At 40.0% G+C, this 21,430-nt stretch overlaps 1 protein-coding gene across 2 annotated transcripts in view; it reads right to left on the bottom strand.

The window, feature by feature from the left end:
- The window catches only part of UBE2K (ubiquitin conjugating enzyme E2 K), a 48,484-nt gene extending 27,654 nt beyond the window's left edge, over positions 1 to 20,830 (bottom strand). Inside the window, exons 1-2 of one of the 2 annotated variants that reach the window (XM_030010852.2) lie at positions 20,636 to 20,830; positions 1,281 to 1,374 (exon numbers count right to left, since the gene is read on the bottom strand). In XM_030010852.2, coding sequence (XP_029866712.1) covers positions 1,281 to 1,374; positions 20,636 to 20,698 — 157 coding nt within the window. In that variant the 5' untranslated portion in view covers positions 20,699 to 20,830. Of the gene's footprint in view, positions 1 to 1,280; positions 1,375 to 19,807; positions 20,016 to 20,635 lie in introns of those variants that run through there. The other variant, XM_041122660.1, reaches the window with a different exon arrangement.
- Positions 20,831 to 21,430: the final 600 nt, after the last annotated feature.

The following is a 21,430-nucleotide window of genomic DNA, read 5'->3' as shown; positions in this document are numbered from 1 at the left end:
CATCCGCAAACAGAAAGTTTACAAGTACCAGCACTATTGAGTAATTTGGTATCTCTGATGAATTATGCTATAGAAGCTCTAACAGAAGCTAATACATGTAGTAAGTTATCTTGCTTTTTACAGATTGAAGAGCTGCACAATTACTGATACCAGCTTTAATAAACAAGAAAGTCACTAAGGCGTAATTATTGAAGAGAGAGAAATATTGGGACACATGGATGCCCGAGATTAATCCCAAATTTAACTTGCAATGGCATCTCTCCTTGAGATAGAAAAATACAACGTGTTTTTGAATGACCACCACATTAGATCACAGAAATACATGTACAGTTACATTAGATTCTGAAGCACAGTTTTTTGATGTTTCATGGCTAAGGAGCTGTCCTGGTTTCAGCTGGGATAGAATTAATTGTCTTCCTAGTAACTGGTATAGTGCTATGTTTTGGGTTCAGTATGAGAAGAATGTTGATAACACACTGATGTCTTCAGTTGTTGCTGAGTAGAGTTTAGACTAAAGTCAAGGATTTTTCAGCTTCTCATGCCCAGCCAGCGAGAAGGCTGGAGGGGCACAAGAAGTTGGAAGGGAACACAGCCAGGGCAGCTGACCCAAACTGGTCAAAGGGGTATCCCATACCATGTGACATCATGCCCAGTATAGAAACTGGAGTGAGTTGGCCTAGGGGGTGGATCGCTGCTCAGGATCTAACTGGGTGTCGATCGGCGGGTGGTGAGCAATTGCACTGTGCATCATTTGTATATTCCAATCCTTTTATTATTACTGTTGTGATTTTATTAGTGTTATCATTATTATTATTAGTTTCTTCTTTTCTGTTATTAAACTGTTCTTATCTCAACCCACAAGTTTTACTCCTTTTCCCGATTTTCTCCCCCCCCTCCCACTGGGTGGGGAGTGAGTGAGCGGCTGCGTGGTGCTTAGTTGCTGGCTGGGGTTAAACCACGACAGGAGCTTAAACTTTCAAGATGGTAAACAAACAACTGAAAGTGAGAATTATACCAATTACACTGCACAGCTTATACCTGTAAATTAACCTTAGATATGGGTTATTCTGTCCTACTGTAGAACAGATCTGTCTTCAGGCAACACAGAAGTTGAATTTAAATATTTTTCAAGCTTAAAATTTGTATTTTTTTAAAAAATCAGACTATTTTAAAACACTTAGCTCTACATTTTTATGCTGTAAATTAATTTTACAAACAAAGCATCTCAAGACACATGATTTGAAATGTACAATGACTGCATACACAAAAACGTTACTTGCCTTCATATGGTGTGTCCGGAGGTCCTGCTATTTCTCCTCTTAGTTCTGTAAAATTCTCATCTACAAGATCTACTTTAATTTGATTTTTGCTCGTCTTAAAAATAAACAGAGAAAAAGAATTGTAAGTAAGCATTTGACATACAGATTTCCCCCCCAAATATGGTATTTTAAATTTTTAGAATAGTTTTAAAAAATATATATAAATAAAAATTTAAAATATATAGTAACCTAAAGTGAACAGCTATCTTCCAGTTGGAATTTTATTTCATTGAAAATAGACTATTTGTGAAGCATTAGAAACTTCAGTAATATTATTTATACTATCATTAAAATAAGCAAAGCAACCCAGCAATATAATATCTAAAGTTATATTTTTAAGCTGAATACATTTTAAAAAGACTACAAGCTTTCAAATCAGCTATTAATTCCACATATCTTAAACTACAAGATTAAATTGACCGAGTTATACATTGTTTTTTTTCTTGTTTAGAGCAATTTAATTAATAATAGACATGATTGTAACCTTCACTGGAATACACAAACACTTCCCCAAATGGAGTGCTCACTATTTTTAAACAATACAATGATCTAAACAGAACACTGTAGTCTTGCTTAAGATCATGTTTATCTTTAATATTTAGGCGTAAGGTACAATTTATTTATACACTTGAATTTCATTGTCACCTCCTCAACATTTTCACACTCCACATCAACTTGCTTACAACAGAAAAACACTGTATTTTGATACTGAAAAAACCATATGTTTTCTAGAACCTGATTCTCAGAAGTGTTTAGCCAGAGCTACTCATTCCGTTGAACTTGCTTTTCAAGTCCAGAGAGCAATGTTAGTGAAAATCACACAGATCTTCCAGCCAGTAACTTTTCGGGGGGGGGGGGGGATGCAAAGCAGAATCTCCTTTTAGAAAGATATACCACAAAGTATTTAGAGGTAAGTAATTACAGGTTTGTCCATTCTGCTACTTCTGTATACCATGCTCGCTGACTGCAACACAGATTTCTTGAATCCTATGTTATTTTTTTCAAGAACTTGTATCATCTTCCCAAATCTTTTTAAATTGTTTCAACTAGTTCTACACCAAAAAGCCCTGTACAGCTGCGCTTCTCTTCTTCCTCAGAGTAAACCTGGTTGCTGACAGCTATGACAGAGGAGTTAAGTCAGATAAAGCTGATGGTTGCCATCAATTGGTTCTTGGATCTACCAATGATGTGAACCCTTAAGGATGCAGAATTCACTGAACAACAGCTGGGAGATCACCTCTATTTCCTTCCTGAAAAGAAGGAAAAGAAGAAACATTTCCAAATGTTCTATGGATTCAGTCCCCCTGCACCAAAGAGGGTGCTCTTCTGACTACAGATGCTCACCGATACAAAGAAAGATCAAAGTTTAAGTAAAAGCTTCACCATGCCAAAGACCCTAATTACAAGTTAGACTAAATTAATCCAATGGTGATTTGAGAGCTTTTTTTTATGTCTCTATTTACACACATTTGTCTTTAAAACTTGGGTAAAAACCCTTCAACCAACACAAATGAGGCAGCATCTGCAACTGCATAGTTGATGCCAAGTACTACACTTCAAAATACAAAGATTCAACCACACTACAAATTAAGAACGCACCGTGCACCCCCAAAGTCAAAAGCCAGTTAAATACTAAATGTAATGGTTCTGGTTTACTAATGTAAAAATAAAAACATAGTTTATAGATAAAGCTCAGCATCAGATCTTGTGTCATCTTTCATGACCTTAGCTAAGATATCAGAGAAAGGAAGTTAATAGAACTGATTAAATTACTTTTTAAAACATATTTTAGATTTATTTTCTTTCCTGCTACTGTTCATATAAGTTGCCTGACCAGAGAGCAACTGAAACAGTTTTCTTTCAAAGCTTTGTTTCCATAATACTGAGCAGCAGCAGGACAGCCCATCCCAGCAAGACAGCCCTCCCCAACAGCCAGGCACTGTAAGAAATTCCCTCTGCAAATCCAAACTTGATCATAGGCAACACATTCCTCTTGCAAGCTTTCCAACCCCCCCCCCCCCTTTTACGTTTTTTGCTCTCACTATTCCAACTGGCAGCTCATTCCACAACCTCACAATTGTTAAAAGCTTTCTAAACTACAGTTTAGGTAAAGTTATAATCAATCTATTTATGCCCGCCTGTGACAGCATTGTTTCCCAGCTTCAACAAGTTTCTTTGTATCTCTAGTATTGCCCTCACAAAATATACGGTATTTATACCTATTTCCCTTTTCAGCATTAATTTTGCTCTAAACAAGCTGAAATTCTAATCTTGCCACACTGGGTTTTTATTTTTTAAATTTCTCCACTCTACATCCCACGATCACTTAACTAGCCCTCATAAACTAATTTAGATGGAAGTCTCAGGATCAGTGCCACGAACACTCTGTTGCACTCACTGAAAATACATCACAACCAGCATAACCTAAGATCAAATTTGTCGCCTTCTGTGGCAGTAAGGCACGAGGCTTAGATCAAGCAACAGTGTCCCACCAAGGCTTCCTATAGAAGTTTTTGTCCTCTTCAGTGACTGCACTGTGCCTTCTCAGAGGTACTGCCCCTGTGTGTTACCTCTTAGATCACAAAGCAGCACATTGGTTTAAATAACCAATACAGTTAACGAGTCACCAAAACTACCTGCTCAGGTAATGCAGTCATTCAGGTTCTCCTGCTCTCGCTCTGTCAACTAGTAAGGTGTCAGCTTCACCTGGTAAACTCAAGTTGACTGCAGGAGTTCTTGTTCTTTGCAAGTAAACCCACCACTTTCCACCTTGAGGACTAAAGCAACAGCAAAAGGGACAAATTTCAATGATACAATCTATGGTTAACCCATGCTGCAGCTTGCTTAATTTTCTACTTAGCATTTTGTTTTTCTTCAGCACGCTGCACACTGTCAGCCTGGATATTCACCTTCATATTCAATTTCAATTAGTACCACACTAGCTGTTTTTCACAACAAATCCTTCCTGACTCCATAAATTTGGCAGAACAAACAAACACCCTATTGCTAAACCCAGTTTCTTTCAAGAGTCAGTGATTCTGGTTCCCCCATATGAGATGACTGCTTTTATTACTACAGCTCCATACCCTTATTTCCTTTGTATAGAACCTTGAGGAAAAATGGCAGGCTGTATTACACTGTTTCAGCGTAAGGATTAACTTAATTTCAGGTTCATGCTTAAATTCTACCATGCCCTCCATAAAACAAATGCATTTTTTTATTTACATAGCTGAAGAACCTTTTCCACACTATTCTGATAAGACTTTTTCAAGGTGCAACTCAGCTTGACCTTGCCAATTCTTGCTTCTTCCTTCATCCCTGGAGCAATAACTAATATTTAACTGTACTGATTATTCATCCAATTAAATCTGGAGTGTTTTCCTACAATATTTCCCCTTAATGAGGATCACATAGCATAAAATTACTTAATTGTAGCAGCTCTAACAGAATAAATCCCTGGCCTCCACCATGATCAACTGAGCTGTCTCTAAAATGTTACCAGAGTTCTCCAAAAGCATGCCTCTGACACCAATGATCTTAGCACAGAATTTATGAATCAACTTGTGATCTCACAACTCAAGTTGATTTTCCAGAAGCAGTTCTTCTACAAAGACCTCATTACGTTTCCATACCAAGTCTAAAATAGGATCACCTCCTGTTGATTCAGTAACAATTTGGTGACTAAATCACTGGGCTAGCAATTCCTGAAATATGAGTCATGACATCACTAGCAACATTTATTTCCATAATCTCAAAGAAGTTAAATTCTGTAACAATACAATTCCTACCAGCATTTCTCACCAACATGAAAACACTCCACCAACACCAAAATCCTTTTCTAGGAATCTAAAAGTCAAACACTATACCAGCAGAACTTCCCATCACCACACCTGAAAATGATTTTGATCAAGACTGAAAAAAAAAAAAAAAAAAGATAAAGGAGCATTAATGCAACATATTACACAATGCATGATGCCATTCCCTCATCTTTTTTCCTTCATATTCTAGTTGGATTATGCATAGCCTTTTTTTCTTCTTAAATGCATCCCCTGCTTCACACTAGGGCTCTAGTCAAAAGATTTGTTGTCTTTTAGACGATCACAACTGGTGAGACTCTTTATGCATTGCTATAGTCATGCTTATTCAATTTTCTTCTGCCTTGTGGAGATTAAAACCAAGCGTTGAGATTAAACTAAGCATGAGGCAGAAAAGTTGGGGAAGATGCATATAAGGCACTTTCATCCATTACAAAAGCCTTATCTCTAAAAAGAAACCCAAAGGAATCAATCCTTCATGAAGAGTCATCCTGTGAGCATCTCCTGAAGACTGGACACTCAATCACATTTATCACAGTAGTTACTGATTGATAATATTTTGATTTGTCTTTGCCTGCCTCCTCTTTAAAAAAAAAATAATCCAGAACTACACTGTCTAGTTTTATATCTGAATATCTTCCTTGTATAGAACACACAATCCACTCCAGCAGAAACTTTGAAGAGTAAGTTCTGCCACTGTGAAGGCTTTATCACACACATCATCTCCACTTCCACTAAAATCCTTTTAGAGAGCAGCTCTGGACCCTGTAATATTACTCTCAGCAGACAAGCAGCTCTTCTGTTCTTTTTATTCATCATACTCTACAGGCCTTAACGAGGAGTCCCTCATTAGAGGGGTCTGCCTTCTTTCTGCAGTTAATCAACCCTTTCTCCTGAGCCTTCCATGCTATCTCCTTCTTTCTTCTCCAATCTGCCTTTAAAAAACTCTTTTATTTATGTGTTATTCATGGCCTATTATCCTCTTCATTAGTCCAGTACCTCCACTCTTTAAAAAAAAAAAAAAAAAAAAAAAAAAAATCAAGTTTTCCTTCACAGAAGATAAGAGGCAAAAAGAGAGCCAAGACAAAACTATAACATATCAACATCACAGGAGCACATTAAGACAAGATGATAAAAATTGCACTGTTCTTCTAAACATTTCTTTCCCAAGTACAAAATACTCTTTACTACGTTTACCAAAAAAAAACCAAACCACCATATTCCAAGTTCGATCTTGAGATAAGTCTATTTCCTGAAGACTGACAGCAGATGAAATGGCTTTTTTTTTTTTTAGAAGTAGGAATTAAAAGTGCATCGGAATTTTTTATGCTTCCTAAAAAACCTCCAAATTCTACAGCTATTTTGATAAGTAGGCTATCAAAAAATCAAGTAATCAGCGTAAAAATGCCTATTATCAGAGCTGTTAATGTATGGATAGATACTGGTAGGTTTAACCAAAAATGCAAGAATAAGATGTTTTTAAATATTTTTCTTTTGTTATTACTACATGGCCAGCAGTTTTTGACGTTGTCCTAGCTTCAGCTGGGATAGAGTTAATTTTCTTTCTAGTAGCTGGTATAGTGTTATATCTTGGATTCAGTATGAGGAGAATGTTGATAACACACTGATGTCTTCAGTTGTTGCTCAGTAGTGTTCAGACTAAGTCAAGGATTTTTCAGCTTCTCATGCCCAGCCAGCAAGAAGGCTGGAGGGGCACAAGACGTTGGGAGGGGACACAGCCAGGGCAGCTGACCCAAACTGGCCAAAAGGGGTATTCTATACCATGTGACATCATGCCCAGTATAGAAACTGGAGGGAGTTGGCCAGGAGGGGCAGATCACTGCTTGAGAACTAACTGGGCATCGGTCAGCGAGTGGTGAGCAACTGCATTGTGCATCACTTGTTTTGTATATTCTATTATTATTATTATTATTATTATTGTCATTTAATCCATTCTGTTCTATTAAACTGTCTTTATCTCAACCCATGAGTTTTACTTTTTTCTGATTCTCTCCCCCACCCCACTGGGGCAGGGGAGCAGCGAGTGAGCGGCTGCGTGGTGCTTAGTTGCCGGCTGGGGTTAAACCATGACAGACATCTATGTTGAACCCTCCTGAGTGGAAGGAAAAAAACCCAAACCCAAAAACCCAAAAAATCCCTCATGTTTCCACGTCAGCCATGGCTACAAAACTTAATACCAACTGATGGCATACAAAAAAGAAATTTTGAGTGAGGTTATTCTACAACCAACTAGCTCTACTTACTCCCCCCCATGACATTATCTTAACATTAGACCTTTGATCCCTGCATAATAAAATTACTCTAAAGAAATGTAACAGGCCAAAATCTCCACTATGCATCCATTAGTATACATACTATGTTTTAAACTGTTGTGGTCAGAACAAAAAAGGAGAAGAAATTCTGTTTATTAGCAATATCAATAGCTTCAATTCAGCACATCACTTTCTTAAAAAGAATAAAGTAGTGTCAAAATGATTTATTACTTGTATGTTCCAAGTGTATCTGTTTCACCCTACGTATTCAGATACCACGTGCAAAATTCGTATCAGGTATCTTTGGATATAAATGTTGAGATGGTAAATAAGGATTTATAAAAACAAAATACAACACACACACAAGAACTGAAAAACACCCTACTTTAAACAGAATTAGATTTGGAATTCAAAACCCAATGGTTATTTCTGAGTAACTCGGGGGGGGGGGGGGGGGGGGGGGGGGACACACCCCCCCCCCAAAAAAAGCAAAAACCACACCACAAAATCCTGCTATTCCATACAGCAATTCACTATCTGCAGTCTGTGATTTTATACATCCTGTAACATGACTTTCCTCCATCTTAAGGGGAACATACTCTGTAACAGATAAACTACTACTATTTTCTGTTAATTTACTTTGGTTTTACAGAAAATAACTCATAGAAAACTCTAGAAACATACATATATAAAAAACAACAGGAAAAACCCTAACCTGAAAAGACACACATATAAATGATAAATTATGTGTATAGATAAACAAGTCTAGTTGCAATAAAAGCAGCTAAGTATTAAAACTCTGTAACCATTCAGTGGTTTAGGACTAGCAACTTACACATTAAGGAAAAGTTTTAATAAGTGACAAAAATGTTAAAGAATGTACCTGCCAAGATTTCAGCAAAGATTAAGGAATAAATTTGAAAAATTTCTCCAGAATTTTCCCAACCTAGGACAAAGTCCACTAGGTTGTGAGAGAGGGTGTGCATTTAAAATAAAATGTTTTCTATCACTAATTATTTCTGAATCACACCAACAAGAAAAATTACTTTTTTTATTTACCTTTCAAAGAGAATTTTTAAATTATTTTTTGATTACTCTATGAGGTAAACTGGCAGTAAATACTTTTTAACCTACCTAAAATTAATAAAAATTTAGTTACTTCTTTAATACAGCTGCGATTTACAAATGTAAAGTAGGTACTTTTGAACATACAAACATTTTATCCTGATGCTATAAGGATCGATATTTAATAAGCCAAATTAAGTAAGAAATACTTCACCCTAGTCTGAAGCCATGCTAGCAAAATTAATCTATGGTACTACAAAGTTACTAGTGTCTCATAAAACTCTTCTTACCCTGCCCCCCATTTTATATTCTACCACAACAGTCCTACTATACACCAAAATCTGGCATGAACATATCTCAAGAGAGTTATAGAAAACGATCATCTGATCAACTATCATAATGAAATCCATATGCTACTTTTGCAAAAGGCCGTGAGTACTGTGAGTCAATAAGTGTTGAGCAGAAAACTCCAACTTTTCAGTAGCAGTTTACTCCATTAAACAATGACTTAATAACTTAAAAAACAAAACCAAGTTCATTCTTATCCTATTTACCAATCCCATGCAAATCTGTGGGTAAGTATTTAAGGTAATTTTGTTTTGCCACAATTGCCATGTTGTTTTCTTATAATCTTTTGCTACATTACCATTAACTCTCTCAACTTAGTCCAAGTGATTCAGCTCCATCCCCTTCACTGGTGTGCCAGAAAGAGAGGATCCTAACAAAAGCTCACCTCTAAGGCTGCTGTCTAGGAAGTCAGCTGCCAGCCTCTCCTCTCATCTCCCTGGCCTTACTTCTTTTGAAACCAACACTCTACCTTCTTAACGTGTTGTTACCTCAGAGTAGCTCAGGATAAGTACATTGCATCCACTTAGCTCACTCTTTTGCAAGAAATGGGAAAACAGCAAAAAGGCAGGATATATCACTCTACTAGGAAGCAAAGTACAGGACACTGTCCTGCAGCAAAATGGCAAATTCAACTTCAAAAATATTGAGGTCTGTAAAATTGTTGATTCCCCCCCGCCCCAGTCACAAGGAGCTACCAAAGCAAGAGCAAATAATAGTTCAATATTTTGGCAGTATTCCTTCAGAAACACTCCAGCTTAAGACCCAGAATCAAGTGCATCTCCAGAGCCTGAGCTTGTTGTTATTAAGAAGAAAAGCAGAAATGTCACATAATTACCACAGTCACGACTATGAAGTATACACACTGCACTATCAGTTGAGATCAGCAGATCACATTTGCATTCTCAGAGAGAGCTGACCTTCACTGCACAGAGCAACTGTGCAACAATCAGATGTTTGGGGCAGGGCAAGGAGAAGAGAGAAAACAAGTCTGTCTGAGGCACAATAAAGAGCAGTTCCCCTAGATAATAAAAGGTCAATACAGAGAAATGCATTTTCTTAAAACGCTCCCACGTTCTTTGACCCTACTATCAATTTCAGTCTTGAAGTTCTCCACATTTCACATTCTATTTCATCTCACTGTCTTCAGACGTATTTTCTAGAGTTATGCTTGTTTTAGTAAAACTGTGACATTATTTTTGCATACTAATTTTTTCATTTACTGATCAATATACTATGTTACTAATATGTAACTTGTATTTTAATATATCTAAGGAGCTACAAATATTTATACTGTGTGAATTCTATAGTAATGGTAATGGACTCAGACTAGAATTTCCATATTTATCACAGTTATACATATTAAATGCATCTTGATAAGATTCTTTAATAAAATAATGTCTTAACAAGGGAGTAAACCCATGCCAACCTTAAAATTCTGTATTATTACACATGTTTACATATGAGAGCAATACTGAGAGGGATTTTTTTTCCTGTCAGAACACAAAACATCTCAAATATTAAAAACATCTTCATTTTGCAAGAGTTAGACCTGGAACATCACCAAGTTTTACTAAACTTTTTTTATTTAAGGTATCTAAATACCTATTCTCGCTAATGTTACACTGTTAAAACATCACTCTACCAAAAAACATAAGACTGTATTTCCATGGCAACTTAAGCCAGTCTAACAGCTGCCAAGGTCCTACTTTCCTCCTGGTCCTGGTAGAACTAATGTAAAGGAGGGGACAGGATTTTGTGCAAGTGTTCATACAACTGCACAGCAAACATATGAATTAAAACTATCTTAGTAAGAAGGTTCCTTAATTTTAACCCAACTCCCTAATTTGATTCACCACAAACATTGCAAGTAAGAGAAGGAGCACAAAAGTGGGAAGAGGAGACGAGACTGCAGGAGGAACGTGACACTGGAAGAGGAGACCAGGCTGCAGGAGGAACGTGACACTGCTTCTTGGCACTACCTTAGGACAACTTAAAAGAATTTTGAAACTTCAGCTCTAGTGTCTAAACTATTTCTGACAAAATTGTTGCGTCAGTCACGGACACGCAGAGGTGTAACTGACACAGCTATGCTGGCATAAGCCCTAAGTGCAGTTATACAATCATTGCTTGTCTCACTAAGGGATAGTGTGGTTAAACTGGTAAAGCTATGCCATGAAAGCTGCGTACATAACAGCATACTTACACTCCCATGCTGGTGTAAGTATCCCTACACAGTCATAGGCTATGTCTAACTACACAAGATATTTACAGTACCTAGGAGCATTAAACATGGGCAGGAGCTGCCCAAACCTAATCTGAGTGCCACTGAGATACTCAACATCAGAATGGGCACAGTGTAAGGGACTCCTGTTTCAGATAACCCTGTTCACGAAAGCCTAAATGGACAAGCAATTTTGCAGGAATGCAAGATGCATTTTCCTTATCTTTTTATGCACAGTTCTGTCTTTGACGCAAAACAACTGAAAAACCATGCAGATAAAAGTATGCTTTAATAATCAGTTTGAACCATACTTTGAATTAATCATTCTATAAACACAAAAACCATTTGATGCAGATTCTGCAGTCAATTCTGTAAGTCTACCCTACTTGGTTGCTAGTAATTCTATGTATGAAGGAATCAACAGGATTCAGCTCATTTTAAATCAATTGTGCTAATTCACTCACAGTCCCAGAGACTGAAGACTTGCAGAAATAGCTCAGAACAGTTTTTCTGTACTAGCTTCCCATATGGACACCCTTATTCCAAAGTGGAAGTGCTTACCTAAACACCATGAAGGTTCTAAGAGTTTGCAGAAAGGAAGCAAATACAAAACAGCTACCATGATTTCCATTTGTATATGCTACCTTATTTCATAATAGCCTCCTGTACTTAAACACATCCTAACATGGCAAAAACTTAAGACGACTTTCTCACAGCTCACTTTCAGCTAAAAATAAAAAGTGATATATGTTTTGCTTGAACTAAACTACCTATTTAAGTAAAACATGTACTAATGCATTTGTGGGTTTGTTTCTGCCCCCTCCTCATAAAACACTGTACAAACATATTTAGAATCTGAAGGCATGTCACCTTAAACCTTCATATTCTAAACTAACTAGACTTAAACAATCACTAGTCTTTCCCAATCAACTGTTTATCTTACTGGTTAATAACGAATAGAAATGATGAAATAATGAACACGAATTCATTTCCTTCATGTCTCATGACAACAGACAAAGGTAGACAGGATAGGCCCTATTAGCATTCCAACAGAAGAATGATACACAGTATGAGCTCAGCTCTCTTAGACATAAGCATAGCCAAACTGGAGTTATACCATACAACTGAGTTTTATGGTGTCCAATAAAGCATAAGCGCTGAATGAAGCTTCTTCTGTAGTCAGGGATATTCATAACATTGCTCTCCTGTGCAGACACTTTGAAGACTAGAGAGGAGCAATCCATGGCCTTAGTACAATTCTGTTACAACATACTAGAATAACAGACACAGATCTGGTCCTCAAACAAGGTTATTTTTGCTGCTCACAGAGGTACTTTATTTATCATGCAGATACTATTTTATGAAATACTCATGGCAAGCATATTCAAGTGCTCTCAGTTCAAACATTACAAGTATTAACACTGATATAATCTGAAGGGAAAGTGCTAGGTAAGTCAGGAGTGCAAAAGTGGACTACATCCCTAGAGTGCCTTATGGAATACTACCTCTCAAAATTCACACTCTTTGCCATAAAAGAACTAAATTGCTTATTTTCCTTATCTAAATTGCAGCAAATTTTTACCTAGTTTGTCAGAGACAAAAAGTAGTCTGCATATTAATGATTAGGTTTAACCAAAAGCATTTTCTCAATTTAATGCCAGCAGCAGTTATTAGTGTAAAAGTGATGAAGTATAGTAACAACAACAATCCTTACCAGGATTATGAAACAAGCTAGAAACCATTTAACAGGTAAAAAAATTAAAGAACTACACTAAGTACTTGCACTAGTTTAACAAGTTTAATGCAACTGAAAGACCATTAGACAACTCAGGATTGGACTGTTAACCAGCACTTTCTTGCAGTTTATAGTTACACAAATCTACTATGATAAAACGTTAACTTTATTTAAATTTCATAAAGTGAACTAACCTTGGGACTTGTACACTTCTTTCCTACTAAAGCCAAACTCCTGGAAACAAGCATAGAAGAATGAATGGGAGACTGGGAAGATTAAAGGATGGGCTAATTCCTAGTATCCCCCTTAGGTCCACAAAGAGTTGTGGTCAGAGGGTACCATCTGGTAGCTGTGGCCTAACCCCTAATCCTAAACTGACTAACCCAGTCCTGTAACCAGTGACTGCTCTCTTTCCTCAGGTTTTTAAGAGATTACCAGAGACAACCAAATGAGCCTGACTCCAATGGAGACAAAGTTTTTTTCTGTTTTCCACTTACTCCCAAAATCTTTAGGATTCTGCCAACTGATATGTAGACCATTCACTAGAGATCTGGACTGAACTGGATACATGTTAACATGAAAAAATGCCACTAACTGAATACAGGAATGAGCAATAGACTTTGTCTTTCCTGTACAAATATTCCCACTACCAATACTTGGCCAACTCATAGGTCTAGTCAAATGAACACTAACATTATATGTTAAGTATTTCAAGTCACAGATTTAAGTAATATTCATAATACTAGTGCTTATTAGTATCTACGCAATACTGATCTTAAAAGTGCAACGGTATTATATTCATAGAACTTGAAAAACAGCCACATGGTTCAGATAAACAGACATAAAACTACAAGTAAACTAATAATTCAAAGAGATCACCTTAGAAGTGAGAATAATAAGCAGTTTTCTTAAAACTTCCTAGTAAATGCATTTTGTTTTGAGTCAACTATTCTTTAGTTACCAAAAAAGTGACTTACAGACAAACTCATTTGAAGGCAAAGATCTACAGATCCATTCTGCATTATTTTCCAGTACAAACTGGAAGATATAACCAAACACACCATAGACAGAATTAGGGAAACCAGATGCATAGTAATGGCATTTCAGTATCCTTTTATATAATAATTAGGAAACTGGTCTAAACCTTGTCTTGCCTAAAATCATAGGCATGGCTTGAAATACATAGTAGACAAAGTTCTTTTTGGCAATGTACAAAGGATCTCACAAACAACTATTTTAAAGTTAAGATAATCTTCACATTTCAAAGAAATGCAGCTTAAAGAAGCATTATGGATCTCATATCTGTTCTACCTTCAGGGTTCCAACACAGAAATTGTTCAACCTAAATACCCTCACAGCTTTGCATCTACCAGAAAAACCCAGCCTCTGATTTAAAGAGGAAGAGGATTCATTATTGTCTTACAATAGTGGAAACATCTGAACTAAAAAGTTTACTTTAAAATTCTTCAATTTGTTTACAGGGGAAAGTTTTACCAGGTGTGGCAACAGAGTTGGAGCCTCTGTCTGTATGTTTTCTTTCACAAACAGAAAAAACACAGTAATGAAAAAACAAAATTATACTAGAAGTATAGAATCATGTAGGAAGAGACACCTGGGTGGCCTCTAGTCCTACCTCCTGTTCAAAGCAGGTCCAATGAGAGCAGGTTGCTCAAGAACTTGGGAGTTTTTAATATCTCCAAGGATAGAGATTCCACAATCTCACTGGTCAATCTGTTTAAATGTCTGACAACCATCATGATAATTTTTTTTCCCCAGTGTCTACTTAGAATTTCCCATGTTCCAGCTTGCGTCTGTTGCCTCTCACCCTATCCCCATGCACTTCTGAAACAAGTCTGGCTCTTCTTCAGCGCCTCACGTTAGGTGTTTGTGGATGACAGGAAGATGTCCCTTTGAACAGTTCTCTAACCCTCTCCTCACACATCATGTACTCCAGCCCCTTAACCACCTTGACGGTGTTCAGCTTGGCTCACTCCAGTATATCAGTGTCATACACTGGAAAGCCCAAAACTGGACACAGTACACCAAATATGCTCTCATAAGCACAGAACAGAAGTGAAGAATCACTTCTTACAAACCACTGACTACATTCTTGCTAATGCAATCCAGTATGTGGTTGGACTTCTTTGCCACAAGAGCACTGCTGAATCATGTTCACCTTGCTCTCCGCTAGGTAATGCAGGTCTTTTTCTGCTAGCCTGCTTTGTTTCTAGTCAGTCTCCAGTCTGTATGTACTGATGCATGGCATTATTTCCTTCCAGATGCAGGACTTGCTACCTACCTCTGTTGAACTTCAAAAGGCTCCTGTCAGCCCATTCATTTCTCCAGCCTACTAAGATCCCTTTGCATAGCAGCCCTGCACTCTAATGCACTGACACCTCCCATCCCCACCACTTTTTTATCATGTGCAAGCCTTCCGAGCGGCTGAACAGAGATTGGTACCAATATAATAATGTCAGTGTCCTGGTTTCAGCTGGAATAGAGTTAATTTTCTTCTTAGTAGCTGGTACAGTGTGTTTTGGATTTAGTGTGAGAATAATGTTGATAACACACTGATGTTTTAGCTGTTGCTAAGTAGCGCTTATCCTAAGTTAAGGATTTTTCAGTTTCCCATGCTCTGCCAGCAAGCAGGTCTACAAGAAGCTGGGAGGGAGCATAGCTGACCCAAACTAGCCAAAGGGATATTCCATACCATAGAACATCATGTCATGTTCAGTATATAAACTGGGGGGAGTCGGCCAGGAGGGGCTGATCGCTGCTCGGGCATTGGTCCATGGGTGGTGAGCAGTTGCACTGTGCATCACTTGTCTTTTCTTGGTTTTTATTTCTCTCTCTCTCTTTTTTTTTTTTTGTTATATTCCCTTTCATTACTATTATTATTATATTTTTTATTATTATTATTATATTTTATTTTACTTTAGTTATTAAACTGTTCTTATCTCAACCCACAAGTTTTACTTCTTTTGATTCCCTCCCCCATCCCGCTGGGAGGGGGGAGGAAAGAGCAAGTGGCTGCATGGTGCTTAGTTGCTGGCTGGGGTTAAACCACAAGAGTCGGTTTAGAAGTTCTCATCTTTATGCCTTTTTTAACTTAGTGCCTTTTTTAACTTTACGCCTTTTAATTAACTAGGCAAGTTCTAGCTTTATTCACACTGCACTCACTAAACCTCTACTGACTTCAGTGAGACTATTCTTATGAATCAAATGTTAAGCATATGTATTAGCAGAAAATGACACTGTTTTAAAAAAATCTGTTGCTGATTCAGGAGCCATAATAGAAGACATCTCATTCTTATCTATCTGCATTGGTTCTACATGATAAATGGGAAGAAAAACAAGCATCCACAATTTCCAACAAGCCCTTCTAATTACACTAAAGCACAATTACTACTAAAAGTTTCCATCTTAGTGAATTCAACTTCTAGCACCCAAGACTGCCCAAATATAAACAAACCAAAGTAATGAAGTTTTTCTAAGCCTGAAGATTAAATGCTTACGGCTTTTCCAAATAGCAAGAAAATTTCAGAGATGCCACTTAGCATCTTACTATGAACTGACACAAATCACAAGACCACTACAGGCAATGATAAAAGCAAACAGCAGAGCTACTCACTAAAACTCTAAAAGCCTAAGAAGGGACACTGTATGGCAGGCTACCATTACTTTTCCCTTCTTCCTTTCTCCTGTAAATCACAAAAACACATAGCAGACTCCAAGACAAATACCCACTTCCTTCTCGGAAATTAAGTACTTCAAATTTTGCCATTAACCTACTGTCTCTGCTTGTATGCTATTTTGGATTCAAGCAAGTTACAAATTTTAACTGCTACTTCAGATATCTGCTCATGCAGATATTCATATTCCATAACTGCAGTTCAGTTTAATTTATTCTCAGCTCTATCAGGGTTTACCTCCCACGCAGATAAACCCCTGCCTCTTGATAATCGTAAGACAAGAACATTTTGTGGTAGAGATACCAGCAACTCTCTTTTTGCTAGGAGGAAGCTATGTTTCCCCAGTGTGTTACCTTCAGTACCATAGCAGTGGTTTCACTATAAGGCATCTATCAGCCTCTGACTTACAGATGGCCTGAAAACACCTTACATTTCTACATGATAAAAGAAACTGGATGGCCAATTAATCATTGAATCCTTCAATGCTATCATAACACAATTTCTTTAAAGCATAACACCAGTGCTCTACTAAAATATGAAAGTAAGTCACACATTGTTTAATATACCTGATGAAGTACAACCGCTTCTCAGCATCACTCTAAGTGACCACAAGATTTTTCAACATGTTTCTATTCATTGTTAAATGCTAGACAGATTCTTCCTCTCATAAGACAGCTGCTTATAAACAGAGAGCGGGTAAGGATTTGGTCACCCACTGCAGCATTCCAGTAACTCTATTCTGAAGTAATACCAGCTAACCTTCACCAAAGCCTCCTCCCACTTATCAAAAGTGGGATACTATTCTCCCTCCACCTATTTATTGGTTTCTCCATCATGCTGCAGCCTCATACAGAATTTCAGCCCGTAAAACCAACAGGATAACAGATTAATGAAATGACAGAACAAGAAAAGAGATAAAGTGGAGCAACTGATGCCTTGCCTAGACTAGGATTCGGAGTATGATCTGATTTCATGTACTGCTTATTCATTTTAGAATTTTAATACAAGCATAGTACAGTACCCTTAACACATATTTAACCAGTCAAGTTACTCCCTAGACTAACTTAACAGCTTCATCTTTGTTAAAGATGCAGCACCTCATGTACCTTAGAATTTTAAAGCTTTTTCCACACACAAAGGTAAAAAGTTTTATTTAAATCATACTTTGGAGAGCACTCCTGACAAAGAAATTGTTGTTAGATTCATCTATTTCCTTCAAATATTAAAGAGATACAAAGTTACAAAGATCTCTGTTAAATACACAATATCCCATTTCTTAAGTCAATGTGTAGAGCTTTTACTAAAACTAGAAATAATAAAGCAAGCAGAGCAAAAACGCTTCTGTTGCTAAAGTGTTAAAAGACTTTAAATGCTTTTTCAAAATACACAAATACACAAGAAGCCCCAGACTCAACTTAAAAAAAAATATTAAAAATCCTTCACCTCTTATCTGTAAGCCAGACCACAAGACAGTCTAAAATTCACATTTTAGTGATTTTCCAGAAATGTCATTTAAGTCAAGGAAACAGAAAGCGCTAAGTAATATGAAAAGTATATTTAGTCATACGCATAGCAAGGATCCATAGCATCCTTGTCCAAGGATCCATAGATCCTTGTCCATAGCAAGGATAAACACCCTTTTCAGAACTCTTTCTTCACAGATATTTAGAAGTGAAATTTGGTGCTTCCAATACATACTTCCCCTTTTAAAAATATTTCTGGTTCCACCACTCTATTTCAGCCCAAAGGTGAGCAGTAGAAGATGACAGAGAACAAACTTCCTATGTACTTTTTCCAAGTGTGCCTGCCCCCTCCCCCAGGCATTTGTGCTCATAGTGCATCTGCAAGGAAGCAGGGGGGATGCTCTTCATGTTCAGGTGTAGATCAAACCATCAAATCAAGAATAATATAAGTGCAGATAATGTGAACCACTTTGCCTTCAGAGAGGGACTTAAAACTTCTAAATGACATATTTAGCATCACTATTCATGAAAAAGGTTGGGTTTTTTTTAAAGAAACAAAGTTTAATAATCATTTTAGTACACAAATCACAGAAAAAAAACCCACATTTTTTTTCTCTGTGATTTGTAGTATTTAGTTATAGCTCCATTCACCATCTCACTCCATGTTTTCATGCTCAGTAGTACTAACACCGTAGTTTGACTGCCTTTGAATGTACAAACATTCACAAAAAACTTTGCTTGCAACTTAGACAACCATTGAGTAATGCTTAAGTTTTGCATTCAAGACAGGGGAGATAGTATATTCTGTAAAGAGTAGTTTTATACATACTGCTATATCAGTATAACACTCATATGTAGCTTGCTAATGGCAGGAAACAGAAGAAATATCAAACTCTTCTGTATTGTAACTTTAAAATTCCATAATTTTAGTTTCATAAGAATTGTGATCTTATTTCTGGGACGCTTTAGGCAGCTTAAAGCCTATTTAATAATGTTATTTATTTCCAACATTCTGTACTGAGCCCTTCAATGTATAAACTAAACAAACGGGAATAGTGAAAAGTGTGCTCACTAGATCCAACCTTTACAGTAAGAAAATTTAGCATGGATCTCCCCCAAAACCTATGTAAGTTAACGTTTGGTTTTTTTCTACATAAAGCAAAGGGAAAGGGTCTTGAAGCCTTTAGACAGCACTTTCAAATAAAGACTTCTTTGTTCCCACAATATCAGCTGGTTATATGGGGTACAAGGTCTAGATTTTCTAGCTTTGGTATAATGGTATCCACCTAGAAATTTCTCTTAGTTTACATGCAATTCTGCCAAGCTATTGCACAGCAAATACAAAATCAGCCTGGGGTCTGAAAGCAGCTGTAAAACAAGGCCCTTACATTTTTCTAGGGGCTAGTTCAAGCTGCATAGCAACAATGCTGTTAGCACACAATTTAAAAGCACATCAACTACTGCTACCTCAAACATATCTTCCTTCAGTCATTAGTATGTATCAAAAATTATCCTCTCTATTTTTTCTCTGTGAATATGTCCAGATTTCTAAAAAGACAGCTTTAAGAGTTACATATTCACATTAACATCTCACAAGCATCTAACCTGCAACATCATCCCAAGTAGGACGACAATGACGACACAACCATTAAAACCTATCTGGCTGACGTCCACCAACTCGGATACAGACACAGCAAAGGCTGTACTGATGCAACCCTGCAAACGCTGCCGTACATTCCCCCAAACTGATCAGAACTTCTTTAATGTCCCCCTGAAAGCAGCCAGCTTCTCTTACTGACCACCACGTACCTCAGAACGTACAGTTCAGAAAATGAGGTACCATGACTGAAACGAGTGAGGCTTTAAAAGCACCCACCTGAAGGGGAGTAAGCCTGCCGTGGGATAAAGGAAGTTCTGTATTAAAGTAACCTAAACGAACAGGGGTTTACTTGCAACCCTTTGAAAAAAATAATAAATAAAACCACACTCTCGGCCTCAGGCACTGGCTGACCGGAGGGGTGACTTAAAGGGGACGTGCGAGATCACGTCCCCCCCATCTCAGCCTCACCGATTCGCTTCATCACCCCCCGGCCCGCTCGGAGAAGCCTCTCCCCGGCGGAGAGGCGCGTGGGCCCGGCCGCGCGCGGGCGGCGGCACTCAGGCGCGTGCGGCGGGCCGCGGGAGGGCGCGGGCCGGGGGCCGCGGGCGCCCCGCGCCGGGCAGGCCCCGCCCCGCCCCGCACCCTCCGGCCTGGCAGCGCGCTCCCGGGCTCCGGCCGCCCGCCGCGGGCGGCGGGGACCCCCGCCGAGGGCCCGCCTGCCCGGCCTCCTCGGGCCGCGCCCCCCCGCCGCCGCCACTGCACTTCCTGGGCCCGGCCCGCCGGCCCCGCTCCCCTCCTCGTACCGCCGGCGGCTCCCGCTGCCCGCTGGGGGAGGGGCTCCGCGGCCCCCCTCCTCCCCCCCCTCCCGGCGGCTGGCGGGTCCCGTCTCCCCGGGAATCGCCATTCCCCTCCCCGAGGCCGTGGGACGGGCCCACCCCCAGCGCGGGGAGGTGGGGCCGAGGGGGAAGCGGGGTCCCCGCGCAGGCCGGCGGGGCGCCCGCACCTTCCCCCGCTGCCCACACTCACTCACATACACACACACGGGAAAGGGTGGCGGCGGGACGCAGGGGGAGGGGGGCGTGGGGGGGGGGGAGAGGCTCTAACCTCCTCGCTCTTCAGCACCTCCTTGAACTCCCGCTTGATCCTCTGCACCGCGATGTTAGCCATCTCTGCAGCGAGCACCCACTCGCCGCTGCCTCCGAGCCGGGCCCAGCGAGCTCCGCCGCCGCTCTCGCTGGATAACTCCCGGCCCCACCAAAATGGCGCCCGCGCCGAGCATGCGCGCTAGGGCAGCCGGTTCTGCTGCCGCCGCTGCCGCCGCCGCTCAGGAGGGGCCGCCGTGTGCGCGGAGCGGAGCGGGCATCGGTGCTCCCCGACGGTGGGGGTCGAGTGCCGGCCGGCAGGGGCGGCGGCATGCGCTATCGGCCTCCGCTATCGGTCTCCTCCTCGCCGCTGCCCCCGAGGGAAGGATGCCGCCGCCGCCTTCTGAGGAGGCGCGGCGATTTCTTCCCGCTCGCCGCCCGCCCCGGCAGACACCTGTCTGCCGCCGCTCGCCGTGTCATGGGCCGGGCGGGTTCCCGGCGGCGCCTGGCGAGAGCGTGAGGAGAAAAGTCTGCAGGCAGAGCCCTGCCGCCGCCCCGCGCCGCTGGCGGGCCCCGGGGCAGCGTTAAGGCGGTTGTGTTGTCACGGCTCCCGCCGCGGGCGGCGCGGCCCTCCCGGCCTCCCCGGCCCGGCCCGGCCTTGTGCCCGCAGCGCGCAGCAGGGGGGAGCCCTGAGGCAGCGGGCCGGGGAAGAGGGTTGAAGGAGTGCCCTCGGGAGGGCTGGGCCGGGGGTCGGGCCGAGGTAGCAGGGGGAAAGTCCGAGGTGTCCCTGAGGAAACAGCTGGCGCAAGGAGCAGCT

Source organism: Aquila chrysaetos, chromosome 1 (genome assembly GCF_900496995.4).
Source record: "Aquila chrysaetos chrysaetos chromosome 1, bAquChr1.4, whole genome shotgun sequence".
Lineage (NCBI taxonomy): Eukaryota > Metazoa > Chordata > Aves > Accipitriformes > Accipitridae > Aquila > Aquila chrysaetos.
Note: the sequence above shows the minus strand (reverse complement) of the source record. Positions and strands in the feature narration are given on the sequence as shown.